Below are 13,284 nucleotides of genomic sequence, written 5' to 3' on the forward strand. Positions count from 1 at the left end.
ACTGGCCTCTCCCTCTTTCCTTCCAGCTCTGCTACACTTGCATCTCCTTAGAAATGCCATAGCTTCTGGGATGTAATCCAGCCTCATTCTTTGCAAAGGTCTGCTTTTACTGATGCTCTATCCATCCATTGTATCATGAGATCTTGGTTAGTTTTCCATCTAGAGCATCATTTCTTTCTTTTGCCTGTCACATGCCAAGGCCATATCTTGAAGTCATGTTTTGACAACTGCATTCACTATTTCTTTATCAAAGATTTAAGTAGCTTTATGAACTCTTGGCCAATAAAAAAAAATATATCTCAATATGTTCTTTTTCTAAATGCTCTTCTCTGAATTTTTCTTGGTATAGAGACTATGGAATTGGCCCTCCTGCCACAGGGACTCAACTGTTGGGATGATGTCTCTCCAGCACAAAGGACTTTGAAATATGAGATACAGAAGAACTGGGCTTGGATCACTGCACTTACCTGTATGACTTAAAGCAAGTCACTCAGCTTCTTTCAGCTTATCTTACAGGGTTGCTCTAAGGATTTGATGACATAATACAAGAAAATTTCAGTGCCTAGCCCACAGTAAGGATCCCACAAATCTACCCACTTCCATTTGTTAGATTTGATTCTTTTTCTTAAAGTTTATTTATTTTGGGGGGGGGCCGGGGGGAAGCACAGAGAGAGGGAGACAGAGAATCCCAAGCAGGCTCTGTGCAGTCAGCACACAGCCCAATGCAGGGCTCGAACTCACAAACCATGACCCGAACTGAAATCAAGTCAGATGCTTAACTGACTGAGGCACCAGGTGCCCCAGATTTCATTTGATTCTTCTAAGAACCATATGGCACAGACATCCTCTGTATAGATGAAGAGGACCTTGTGAATCAAAATTCTTGGCTCCTTCCTCTGGCCCACACTGTGTCTTTACTCAGATGTTACAACATGTCAAAATGGAAGGGAGGAAACACTTATAAAATCCAGGGTTCCTGTCTGTGACTATAGGCTTCTGACCCCTGTCCTGGGCCTGTCTGTGAGCCTGACTACATGGTATCTCCCATACAGCCTAATAACTGTGTCCTCAAATTTAGCATGCCCTATCACTTGATTTTTTGATTCTGGCATTTTTAATTTGTTAATGTATATAATCTATCATTATAATAGCCATATGTATTAAAAATTGGGGGAAAAACTAAATATGCAAAGGTAAAGAAATGTATATGTATATTATACTATATCCACTTGGTGAAATTATTTAAAGAACTATGAAGATCAAGCAGCAGCAAAGAAAATCTGCTTTAATGCGTATGATAAGATCCATACTATGCTTACAACTAGATTAAAATGCAGGGAAAAAAAAGACTGAAAAAGCAAAAATAAATACTAAAATAGAGTACTGTACAGTTATGGACAAATAATTCATATCTATTCTGCATTTTAAGTGTGGTCCTATTTTCTAAGGAAAACAAGCAAACACTATGGCAACCTTTTTGGGAATAATCTGGTGGAGTGATTGAGATGTCACTGAGTGACAAGTGAAGATGAATCCAATCCATCCTTCAGGTGCTCACAGTTGATAAGTGAAGATCAATCCATCCTTCAGGTGCTCACAGTTGATAAGGAGAGGTCCAAGAAATATACAGACAGCCACAACACAGTGGGATAAATAACCACAGACCACAGCAGAGAAAGTATTTAAGAGCCAGATGAGAAGCCACTTAGACTTGGAAGTTAACAGAGTAAGTCCTGAGAGAGAGGAACAGCTAGAAGAATAGCAATTCCTCTTGCTGGCAGCCTAGACAAAAGCAGGCAGAGCAGAGGGATTAGCATTTGCAGACTCACAAGTGAGAGGAGATCATGGCAAAACACGGTGGATCTGGAATCTCACACAGCTTGGTATCTCCAGATTGTGGGGTATGAATGGCAGAAACACAGGCGATAGCTAGATAGGTATATTAGGGCCCTGGTGGGGGCAGAGGGAAGGTTTTGCCTGAAAGAAGTTTATGCTGTAACTTACCCTAGAGGAAAGCCTTTCAAGGAGCACCTAAAATGCTGCTACTCAGCACTGTAGAAAGGCCTGTATTTTCTGAGCTAATAAAACTTTTCATATCTATGGGGAAATGCACAGCAAATTTATGGACCTACAAGCCTAATTTTTAAAAATCTACATACATTTTTTTTCTAAGCAGAGATTTTATAAGTAAGGACCATGATTCTCCCCCCTTTAGCCCCTTCTTCACCAAGGTCTACAAGTGTAAATAAAACAATGGGGTAACACATTTCAATATCCCTAAAACTTTTATTAGAAACTCATAGGTTTTCCTATAGAACTATTTTCAAGTAAAGACAAAGAAGATTCCCATTGAGAAAATCTACAAATAAATTATTCTCTCCAATGTGGTAAATACTAACATTTTGGAAGTCATGGACCCAAACCAGACTCAATCTCTGAGAAATCTGGAGTGGTTATGAAGGTCAAAGGGTTAACTCCTGGACCTGGCACCCTACAGACCTACAGTGAATATGATACAACTAATGAACAAGCAAAAAAATACAGCAACGATAAAGACTATGACATTCTTCCTTTCTTTGCTAGCTACCTGGTTTCTCTTAGCACTCCTCTCAATACACAAATCCTGCTGGTTTTCATTAGGTGATATGCCTTAGGTTCCTACTAAAAGAGTATTTATGATAAGATGCTACTTATACCATTGATGCTCCTTTCCATGTCTCCCCACAGTCTTTTATGGGCTCTCTCTGGATCTAACCATAAACCACACCACGGAACCTACACCACCTCCATTCCTTCTAAGCCTATGAATATGTGCTCAAGTCTCTGCCTGCAAAACAAACATACAGACTTTAAGAACTTGTTGGTGACTCAAAATTCTTTCAGAAACTACTAAACTGTTATAAGCAACAAACACCTAGTAGAACTATGTCTAAACTCATGACAAATGTCTGACTTGTATGGAAACTTCCAGGTGATGATAAATTAAATAAATAAATAAATACATAAATACATAAATAAATAAATAAAATAATATAATATAATATAAAAATAAAAATAAGCAGATATAGAGTTTAAGACACATAGAAAAGAGGCTTTAAAAGCCAGGGCCACCAATTCAATGTGCTACAGACTCTACCAATTTGGGAATATCACTATTTAAAATGTGGCTTCCATATATATGGGGCTCAACAGGTACTACTGTTATGTGCTCAGTACATACAGCATGTCATGTCATCTTTACAACAATCCCCAGAGGGAGGTATTACCATCCTAATTTTCCACAGGAAAAAAACTAAGGTGCCAGAAAGTTAGGCTGTGCACTTGAAGTCAGTGAGACCAATCAATATTCTTTAAAATTATACCAAAGATTGTCAAAGTTATGAGTAGGCAAAGAGGTAAGGAGGTGAGAAGAGTCAGATTAAAGCGGCAGAGTGACCTAGGATAGAAAGTTTCAAAGGTGTGATTCCCTGGATCCTAAAATGGCCCCAAGGACCATTCCCCAGAAAATCCCTGTGTGACATGGGCCTGGTGAAGGGCACTCCAACTGGAGGTGTGCTGTGTGTAAATGACACGTTCGTGGAGGAAAGGAAGGAGGGTGACAGAGAAACAGAGCATTAGATAATTAATGGAACCCTTCATATTTTCACGTGTGGGGATGTAGTGTGTGTGTGTGTGTGTGTGTGTGTGTGTGTGTGTGTGTGTTTTATGTAATTCTTGTGGATTTGAGGCTTGGAAAAAGAAGATAGTGCCTTCCATGGCTCGCCTTATTTAAACTAGAAGTCTACCTTCCAATCTCTATATAATCTAGTACTTGGAAATGCTGTATTATAACATTTCATTATCATATCATATTCATTTGATTTAGTAAAAATCTTTCCCTTATAGTAAGCCCAAATTCAATTTCCATTAAACTCCACTCATTGGTCCCAATTCTATCCTTTACATCTATACTGAATATGGTATATCTAATTTGACAATAACTCTCATGTTCTCCTTATTCTCTTCTCCAGGCCAAAAAAATACTCAATCACTTTAGAAAATTCATGACCAGACATATAGATCCTTTGCAATTTTAGTTGCTGACTGCTTCCTGACCTGGTTTTTATTTGCTCACTGTGCCTTTTAAAGTGGGGCTCTAGAACTAAACAGGTTCTAATAGGCTGTCTGACCATTAGAGTTTAGTAGGACTATTTATCTCCCTTGTTCTGGGCATTCTACTTCTAAACAGATAATCCAACTGCCCCATATCATTCTGTAGACACATACTGAGCCAAGAGTATAACCCTTCCCTTCTTTGTTCTGTTCAGCCAATTCTCTTTCCTCTATTCTGTACTTGTGCTCTTCTTCTGGGGAATCTCAAATCAGGACTTTATTAGCTGCCCTGTTAGAGGTCCCACTATGGTCAGACAAGGGCTGCAGACAAGATCAGGAACAAGCACCCTATATCTCTAAGTAGCTCTGCTCCCCATCCCCCAGCCTCCACTACTTATGAACATTTGGGGAGAAAGGGAACTCCTTTCCTGGAAAGTTACTCAAATACTTTCACTGCCTCTGTAGAACCGTTGAATAGAGCCATCAACTTGGAAAATCTATTGTCTTTGAGTCTCCAACTCCTTTAAACATTCTTCCTGGTTGACCGACTGTCATTTATCTCTGGAACACCCCTCCCTTCACTATTGAGAAGTCAAAACCTATACTCAACTTACTGCATAAAACTGCTTAGGTTTTCAACAAAATAATCATGCTTCTTTCTTTATTAGCACAAAATGCTGCATCCCTCTGAAGATCTGAGAGTGCTAACAATAAATCCTCACAGAAGGACTGCTATAGGTCTTGTTGCTTTTCTCAGGGCACCCAGACTCCAGCTGAGAACAGTGAAAGAGAACACAGGCAGGTCAGGTGGCAAGAATACTAATCAGAGCATCGCCCATCTTTGACAGTGACGCTCAAGACCAACCTACGTTCACAATAATAAAAGTAATGGCCCTTCCCTTCTGTAGTCAACAAAATCCTAAATTTGAATTTGGACAGTATATTATGTTCTTTTAAGTTTCACAAAGAAGAGGAAATAGCAAAATGATCTTAAGATGTAGAATAGAAGTTCATTTCCCAAGGAAGAGGCAGAGCAGTTTGTCCCAGAATATTTTCCTGCTTGTATTTTCATCCTACTACTCTAAATTTAAACTTTGTCTTTTAATGCATAGAATTGTTGAACGATCACATGCAAGTTGAGTACTCAAAGACAAAATGAAATAATTATCTGATTAATTCAATTAGCCATTCTACCTAATTAAGACTCCCGCACTTTTTCAGGTGTTTTTTTTCCCTCCACAAGTTTCCATTTCATTTTAGCTGAGAAATGTGTGATTTTGAAAAGAACCTTATGGATGTAATATCAAAGATTTTCCTTCCACTGCTTTGGGGGAGGGGAGAACTTTTACCACTGCCTTTTAATGTTTCCCCACTGTAAGGGTTGTGCTTAAATAGCCTATTAAACTATTTATTATATGTGAGAAGGGCACTGGATGAATGATTGTTTCCACATTGCAACAACAAATCAATCATAAATCTAAAAGGTTAACAAGAAAAGTGAGATCAATTTTATACAAGTGAATCATGTTACAAGAGTCAAAATGATATTTTACTTGCTTGTTAGGAACCTGTTGATCCGATCCTACACTTTAGAAAGAGTGAAGTCAATTTTGTGAGGGCCACCGATTTCATTGCTTATTAAAATGTTTAGTATAAACCTTGATTTTGGCTGTCCACACATGTCAGCACATTTTGGTTGAAATTTAATACAAGATTACTTGGACAGTTCATTTTCCTCCGTCTGTGCAATGGAAAAAAAATGTAAATGCTTGGGCATAAAAACTGTTCTTATTATTAAAAAAAGAAGAAAAAAAAAAGAAAATCTAGTAAATGCCTTAAATAAAAAAAGATTACTGTGCAGATGTAAGCCTTATTAACGTTCTTTGGTATCATGGTTATTTATGTAAAATTCTTTATTGACAGCCTAAATCCACCATTTCATTATTATTTGCTGCTAATACGATGAACATTATAAACAAAAAAATAAAAAAGTCATTTCAGATTTATAACTAATGAGACACCAAAGTTTATTAAAAACACTTGTGGCATCTCTAAAGTGTTTTTAAAATGCCAACCTCAGAAATGGAGACAAACCAAGTACAGCATTCTCTATGCTTGATCTGAGCCGTGCTGATTTACCCCTTATATGTTTTATTAAATAAAAAAGATAAACATAGGACTTAATAGGCCTCTAGGGATAGATGCCACAATATATAACAGTTACGCCAAAGGCATAAAGTGGGAAGAACTGAGAGGCAGATGGAGGAAAATGAGTCTTGCTTAAAGTAATTTTTCAAGCAATTGAGAGTATGATGACGTTCTCTAGGAAATGTCTTTAGAATTACTTTTATGTGCTCTATTTATCAAACTGGCCTGGGCATTAGTGTAAAGTGTAAAGTAATTTACAGGGCTTAGAGATTTTCACCAAAACATTGCTATGAAATGACTAAACATATACACGCACACATACATGAATGTCCACCTGTTACGTGGGGTTTTTTTTCATATTTATTTTTTGAGGGGAGGGGGCAGAGAGAGAGAGAGAGGAGAGAGAGGGACAGAGGATCTGAAGCAGGCTTCCACGCTGACAGCAGTGAGCCCGATGTGGGGCTCAAACTCGTTAGATCATGACCTGAGCCAAAGTCGGATGCGTAACCAGCTGAGCCACCCAGGTGCCCCTACACAGGGTTTTTTGTCCATTACACTACATTGCCAGAGAGTCTTTAAAATAGAAGTCCAGTATGATATCAAAGGGAAGTAACGGAAACTAGGTGTGGGATCTCTTTTAATCTCTACCCCAGGAATGCAACACCAAAGATTTAATCTCAGAGACGCCACAATGCTATAGTAGCAGAGATTTGGGACTTATGTCTCTACTCCAGCAGCCTCTCCCTGCTACTCTAATATATGATGACAAATGTCTCCTTAATTTGCACAACAGTTTTCAATTGCCCTCACAGGAGACCACCTTGAAGGAGCGAGTAAAAGGTTTAGTCATGGTTTCTATTTTTCTATTTGAATCAATACATTCTAGTTAAACGGACAATTAATAGGTCACTTCCAAAATAGTGGTGTATCAGTCCTGGTTAATAAACGATCCCAGAGTTGATAATGGGCCCTATGTATTCAGCAAGTCCTGTATACACTCAGCTCATCCACTAAATCCCTTTTCAGGTGGACAGGGTTATATGGGAAGATGAGCTAGAATGAGTCTATAAAAGTCAGTTTCATTCACTGCTTTATTTTTCAGTCAAGTGCTTTAAATGGTGTCCAGAAATTCACTTGGAATGTGAGACAGGAGAAAAGATGGACACACAGAGCCTTGCTTTATGACCATACAAAAGGGCAACTGACCCTTGCCCAAGCCTTTTCCATGTGAAATGGCTCCTAAAGTTCATCTGCACAGTGAAAAATCGTGGTGAGGTCGCGTGTGGATGAGTCAAGTGAAAGTGACGATTGGTCACGGGTCTGTCGCCCATTGTGGCTGGGTCCCTGCCATGTAAAGTGCTCTGTGGGAAAGTATCGGCCCCCTAAAGAGATGCTCAGAAGCCTGCAGCTCATTAAACGGCCAGCATTTGCTGCCTCACTTGTCAGGAATCATCCTGTTGAGCAACTGCTCTCCTGAAACATTCATAAAACACATTCACGGGAGGCAGCAGGGACCTGAATCCAACCGTGATAGAGCTCTGTACTTCAGGCTGACTCAACTCCTTCTATTTCACTTTCCACCTGACAGAGGGGTTAACCTGAATAAAAGTTTTCTCTGGGCAGTTGAAATAAATGTGCTGGCCTCTACCGGAGTAGAGTAGAGCTTACTGGACTTCTTCATCACACACTCAGAATCTCTGCCTACAAACTCTTACTTGACCTAGAAATCTCAAGATCAAGGTGAACTTTATTTCTTTTTAGTTCGACATTGCTCTTTTTGAGTGTGTATGTGTGTGCACGCTTGCACGCTCTAAAAGTTTTTTCAGAGTTGTTGTTCTCACTCCACCCCTGGACATTTTAAATTTTGAAATTTTTGAGGAAAAGTTCTCTTGAAAATATTTCCTACAACTCTGGTGGGTTCTTTTCAAGATCATAAAGAGGACATATTTATCTCCTTTCACAATCTGGACAATTTTTATTACTTTCTATGAACACCTAGTGACTTTCTGTGTTACATTCTAAGTTGAATAGAAATTTTATACAGCACAATTTTTTAGCCTTCCTTCTTTCTTTTTTCTTCTCTAAATGAGTATTGCTACACGTTTCAGAAAGAGCCAAATCAGTCCCTCTGAGATCTTTTATATCAAATGGAAAACAAGTCACTTTCCTTGGTGTGTCAGCCCTGGGTTTCAATGCCATTAGAAACGGCTCACAATTGCTCAGTGTGCTGAGGTCTGATAAATCTCTGGAAACCTCCTGAATAGGATCGCTGTGATTTTTAGTGAGGATTTAGCTCCTTGCCATGGCATTACCAATTAGTTTTCCAGAGCACATTAAATCCTGCTGCTTTGGTTTACAGAATAACTGAGGCATTGCTGATGAAGCATAAAAACTTACTTGCAAAAGCAGTGGGGGATGCTGGGCGCCGACAGGACCCACCACAGCATGCAGAGTAGAATGGTGAGGCACTCAGGAAGAAAGGTTTGGAAGACGCTGCGGAGAAAGCATTGATCTCATTGATGAGCCATTTCTTTTAGACCATATTCAAAATTCTAGTTTCCCAAAAGTCACTGAGTAAAACACTCCATTTTCTGAGCCTTTACTTGGCTGGTTATAACTCTGACTGAAATTAACATTATTCTAAAGTAGCCTTTATCTGTCAAAGAGATTACCACACATTTAATCGAGATGTGGAAGATGCACTGGAAAGACGAGTTGATCAAAACCAAACCTATAATTTTCTGTGTGGTCCTAATTACAAGTAGTACATATCAAATACTCCTTTATTCACAATATCCTAGAGCAACACACAGGACAACTATCTGTGGTGATGAATGTCCTTTATCCCCACTGTCCAATATGGGATCTATTTCCCACATGGCTCCTGAGATATGTGGCTAATGTAACTGGATAACTGAATTCTCAATTTAAGTTATTTTAAAATAAATACACTCATGTGGCTAGGAGCTATCATATTATTGAATGGCACAGCTCAAGATATGATACTTACCGAGGAACAAATTGAAAGCAGAAAGTAAAAAATTAAATATAAAAACCAATTTGAGTGTTATATGCTTAAGTTTAATTTTTTAGAAGAGATTCTATTACTCTACTGTTTATTTTCAGAAAATTCTTCAAAATAGTTAGTTGGATTCCAAAGTGGTAAGAGATAATCTATTGAGCAATTCCATAACAAAATGTTTTTTTTTTGTTCTGATCACTTTTACATGTTCAAAAGTATTTGAGAATAATAGCATTTTATCTCAAGAGAAACTAGTTAACCTGAAGGTATCTGTGTTTATAGTATAGGGATTTTCCATATATCTGTTCTGCTCATTTTATTAAACTATACTATTCATAACATTTTCAATACATGTACACGGAATAGGTATCATTACTCTTATAAGGAAAGAAATTTTAAATTCTGTTTCTCAGTAGATGATAAATAGCTAAAAAGGATGTCACAGAACATTAGTAATAGCTCTTCTTTACTGAGCACTTACTATATGTCAGGCTTTGGTTAAACACCTTAAATACCCCATGTCCTTTAGCATAATGAGATATAATACAAACGTGGGCGAAAGTTCCTGAAGGTGGACAACTTGCTTTTGCTATCGCATACCCAAAAGAGTACGTAGCACATTGTAAATGTCAGCAAATTTTCAATAAATGAATGTATAAAACCAAGCCTAATACTTCATTTTCTGTGTGGTCATAATTATAAGTAGTAATTAGTAAAACTAAGAAATAGGAAGCCTCTCTCGACCTTCTCAGGAAGAGAATGAGGATCAGGAATGAACCCCTTCCCTGCTCCCCAGACACACCTTGAAATATAGTATTATCCATAACAGATGACCTTGAAATCTAGAGCATGACTTGAAAATAAATATTTTTATAACTCTCCCTACATATTCAACGGCAACTTTTTTCTTATTTTAATCATATTTAGTGAATATTATTTTGATACGAATACCATACCTTTTTCAAGAACACAGTAATTTCAGACTTGTATTTTAACCAAGTGATAAGCATGTGTTTACTTTCGCCAATATTTTTGAAGGATATATCAAAATAAGTGTATTGCCCAATAAAAATCTAGGTTCTTAATGCCTTCAAATTGCAAATTAATCACACATGCAGGTTTTTTTCTATAACATAACGGAAAGTTGCCAATATTCGTATTCTTAGTTTTTTAATTTCCAAGTTTTCAAATAATAAAATGTTAGTCTTAATGATATTTCAAGGGGTGCCTGGCTGGCTCAGTCAGCGGAGCATGCAGCTCTTGATCTTCGGATTGTGAGTTCAAACCCCACATTCGGTGTAGAGATTATTTAAAAATAAAATCTTTTAAAAAATGATACTTTGAAAATATAGCAACTAAGCAAAGTATGAAAAGGAAATCCATCTTGGTGTTCAAAAAATTCTATAAAACTAAAAAAACATTTTTTTCTAAATAGGCTCCATGCCCAACTTGGGGCTTGAACTCACCACCAGACCCTGAGATCAAGAATTGCACATTCCCAACTGAGCCAGCCAGGCACCCTATAAAACTTTTAAAAAATTTTACTGTTATCATAAACTGTTCTAACACTGACTATAAAACCACCAAAGAAAAGATAAATCATTTCATTTTAATATCTTATGAGAAAATGGCACTATTTAGGCAGAGTTACATTTTCCAGTATTCTAGGAATATTTGAAGTACTTTGAAAAATAAAAATCTATTTCTACATATAAAAATTGTCACATTATGTTGATTCTCAAGCATTTTCTGTTAAATTATTTCATCTCAAAATAAACACTCCATATAATTAAGTCATGGCTACTGTGCAGTTTGGCACAAAATGCAATGCTGCATTTACATACATGTAATAACACATTTATCATGATAGCTGGAAAAAACATACATGAAATAAGCACACTAGTGATACTATTAAAATAACCATGCGTTATAATACGTACAAATTACAAATTTTATCATTCTAGCCAAACTGTTTCTCAATCTAACCCTATGGCCTAAAAAATATAAAAATAAAAGATTAAAAAAAAAATGAATGGTTCGTTTGAGACAAGCAATCAATTAAATTCATTTGTGATAAATGAAGTTCTGAGATATACAATCTTAGTGTTAAATTTAACCAGAAGAAGTTTTCATTGAGTAGTTTGTTATATTACTATGTATTACCTTATCTTAATAGAGTGAAGCTATAATCAAAATGACATGCCATCTACAGTAATAAACTCTTGTGGCTAAGGAACTACATGTGACATGACCAGGCTTCAGGTTCTCTTGTGTAGAATTTCCTTACCATGTTAAAACATCTCTTTGACATACATATATTTACACAGTCAACTCATGGTTTCCATACATACATACACCTTGTTGAAGCTGGTTTCTGTGAAAATTGTGAAATTCCAATTAAGTGCTCCATTTTTTTTTTTTACATGTGCCTACTTTGACATAAGTCAAATGCTCATCCAGCTGAACCTATGACTGCAGGGGTGTCAAATGGCACTAGGAAATAACCATTTTAAACAATGAAGTGCATTAAAGATATATATATATATATTACAATTTTAAATGTTTGTCAATCATATTCTTTTTAAAGGAATAGCAAGAAAGGAAACTCAGCTGTGATGAAAACAAAGTAACAAGTTGATAGATGTGTTAAAACTTTTTTAAGTTTTTGAGAACTACTTAGAAGATGCTCTGAAAAGGACAGAAAACAAGGCAATTTCATCCTGATATGCACTTCAAAGCCCATTAATGCAGACTAGATGAAGTCGCTTTATCATTGATTATACTGGGAACAACTCATTATAGGCTCACTGAACGATATTTACGACAATATTTAAGGAGTGCCTACTACATGCCATGCACTGCTATGAATTGAACACACGCTATCTCATCCACTCATTAGCATTCAACCTCAAATGGGTGTGCATCTGGAATGTGAACACTGTTTTCGGCAATTTTTTTTTAATGTTTATTTATTTTTGAGAGAGACAGAGACAGAATGCGAGTGGGTAAGAGGCAGAGAGAGAGGGAGACACAGAATCCGAAGCAGCCTCCAGGCTCTGAGCTGTCAGCACAGAGCCCGATGTGGGGCTCAAACTCACGAGCTGTGAGATCATGACCTGAGCTGAAGTCAAGACACTCAACCAACTGAGCCACCCAGGCACCCCGGCAATTTCTTTTTTAAAAAAGGACAAGAGAAACACAAATATTTTAGAATAATATTTAGTTATTAGCCACGAGAGATCAGGGTTTCATGCACAGATACTGCCAGTTATTCATAAGAGCTGGAGCCCAGAAAATGGACACATCTCCCAAGCTTTCCATAAGAGAAAATCAAATGGACTTTCCTATCAAAAAAAACGTACACTGTCAGGTTCGGCATGATGTTAGGTTCTGTTAGCACAATACTTCAGGATACTCCGAATTCTGTATCTCACCAACAAACCTAATTTCCAGTTTCTGTGGAAATCTTGTTACCAGTTACCAATAAATAACTTAAAACTTTTGGAACTAAACTGTCTGAATCCAAATGACTAAAATCACTTATTCACAGAAAACCTCATGAGCTTTTCACTTCTTAATAAGATATTCTGACTTATCTGAAGCCACAGAATCAAAATACCTATTAATTATTTTGAACATTTATCTAAGATGGAGACTTAGAGCCAATTTAATGGTGAACTGGCCTGATTTCTTTTTAAACTTAACAAGATGGTTCTGTGATACAATCATCTCATAGCCGAGGATGGTTACGAGCCTAACTACAGAGAAATTATTTTCAACAGTCTGTCATTTAGAAAGCAAGCAATAATTTTTAAATTGCTTTTCTGTTGTTATTTTCATTCTTCTTTTGCTGATGGAGAAGAACAATGTGTATTTAAATGGGGTGAAACCACATTCTTCTGATTGTCAGTGGAAAACTGTGGTACTAACTGACTTGAGTTGACGTTTCAAAGAAAGAGTACTAAAGACCACTAATAAAACCTTCAAATAAATTTCAAGAGTCCACTGCAATGCTATGCCAA

At 37.1% G+C, this 13,284-nt stretch overlaps 1 protein-coding gene across 1 annotated transcript in view; it reads right to left on the bottom strand.

The window, feature by feature from the left end:
• Window positions 1-13,284, bottom strand: part of DBX2 (developing brain homeobox 2) — a 33,089-nt gene that overhangs the window by 9,763 nt on the left and 10,042 nt on the right. Inside the window, exon 2 of the mRNA XM_047065247.1 lies at window positions 8,638-8,733. Coding sequence (XP_046921203.1) covers window positions 8,638-8,733 — 96 coding nt within the window. The remainder of the gene's footprint in view (window positions 1-8,637; window positions 8,734-13,284) is intronic.

The sequence above is a fragment of the Lynx rufus genome, unplaced genomic scaffold (genome assembly GCF_022079265.1).
Source record: "Lynx rufus isolate CCGP_SWC_20201006 ecotype Redwood Valley unplaced genomic scaffold, mLynRuf1.p SCAF_7, whole genome shotgun sequence".
Classification (NCBI taxonomy): Eukaryota; Metazoa; Chordata; class Mammalia; order Carnivora; family Felidae; genus Lynx; species Lynx rufus.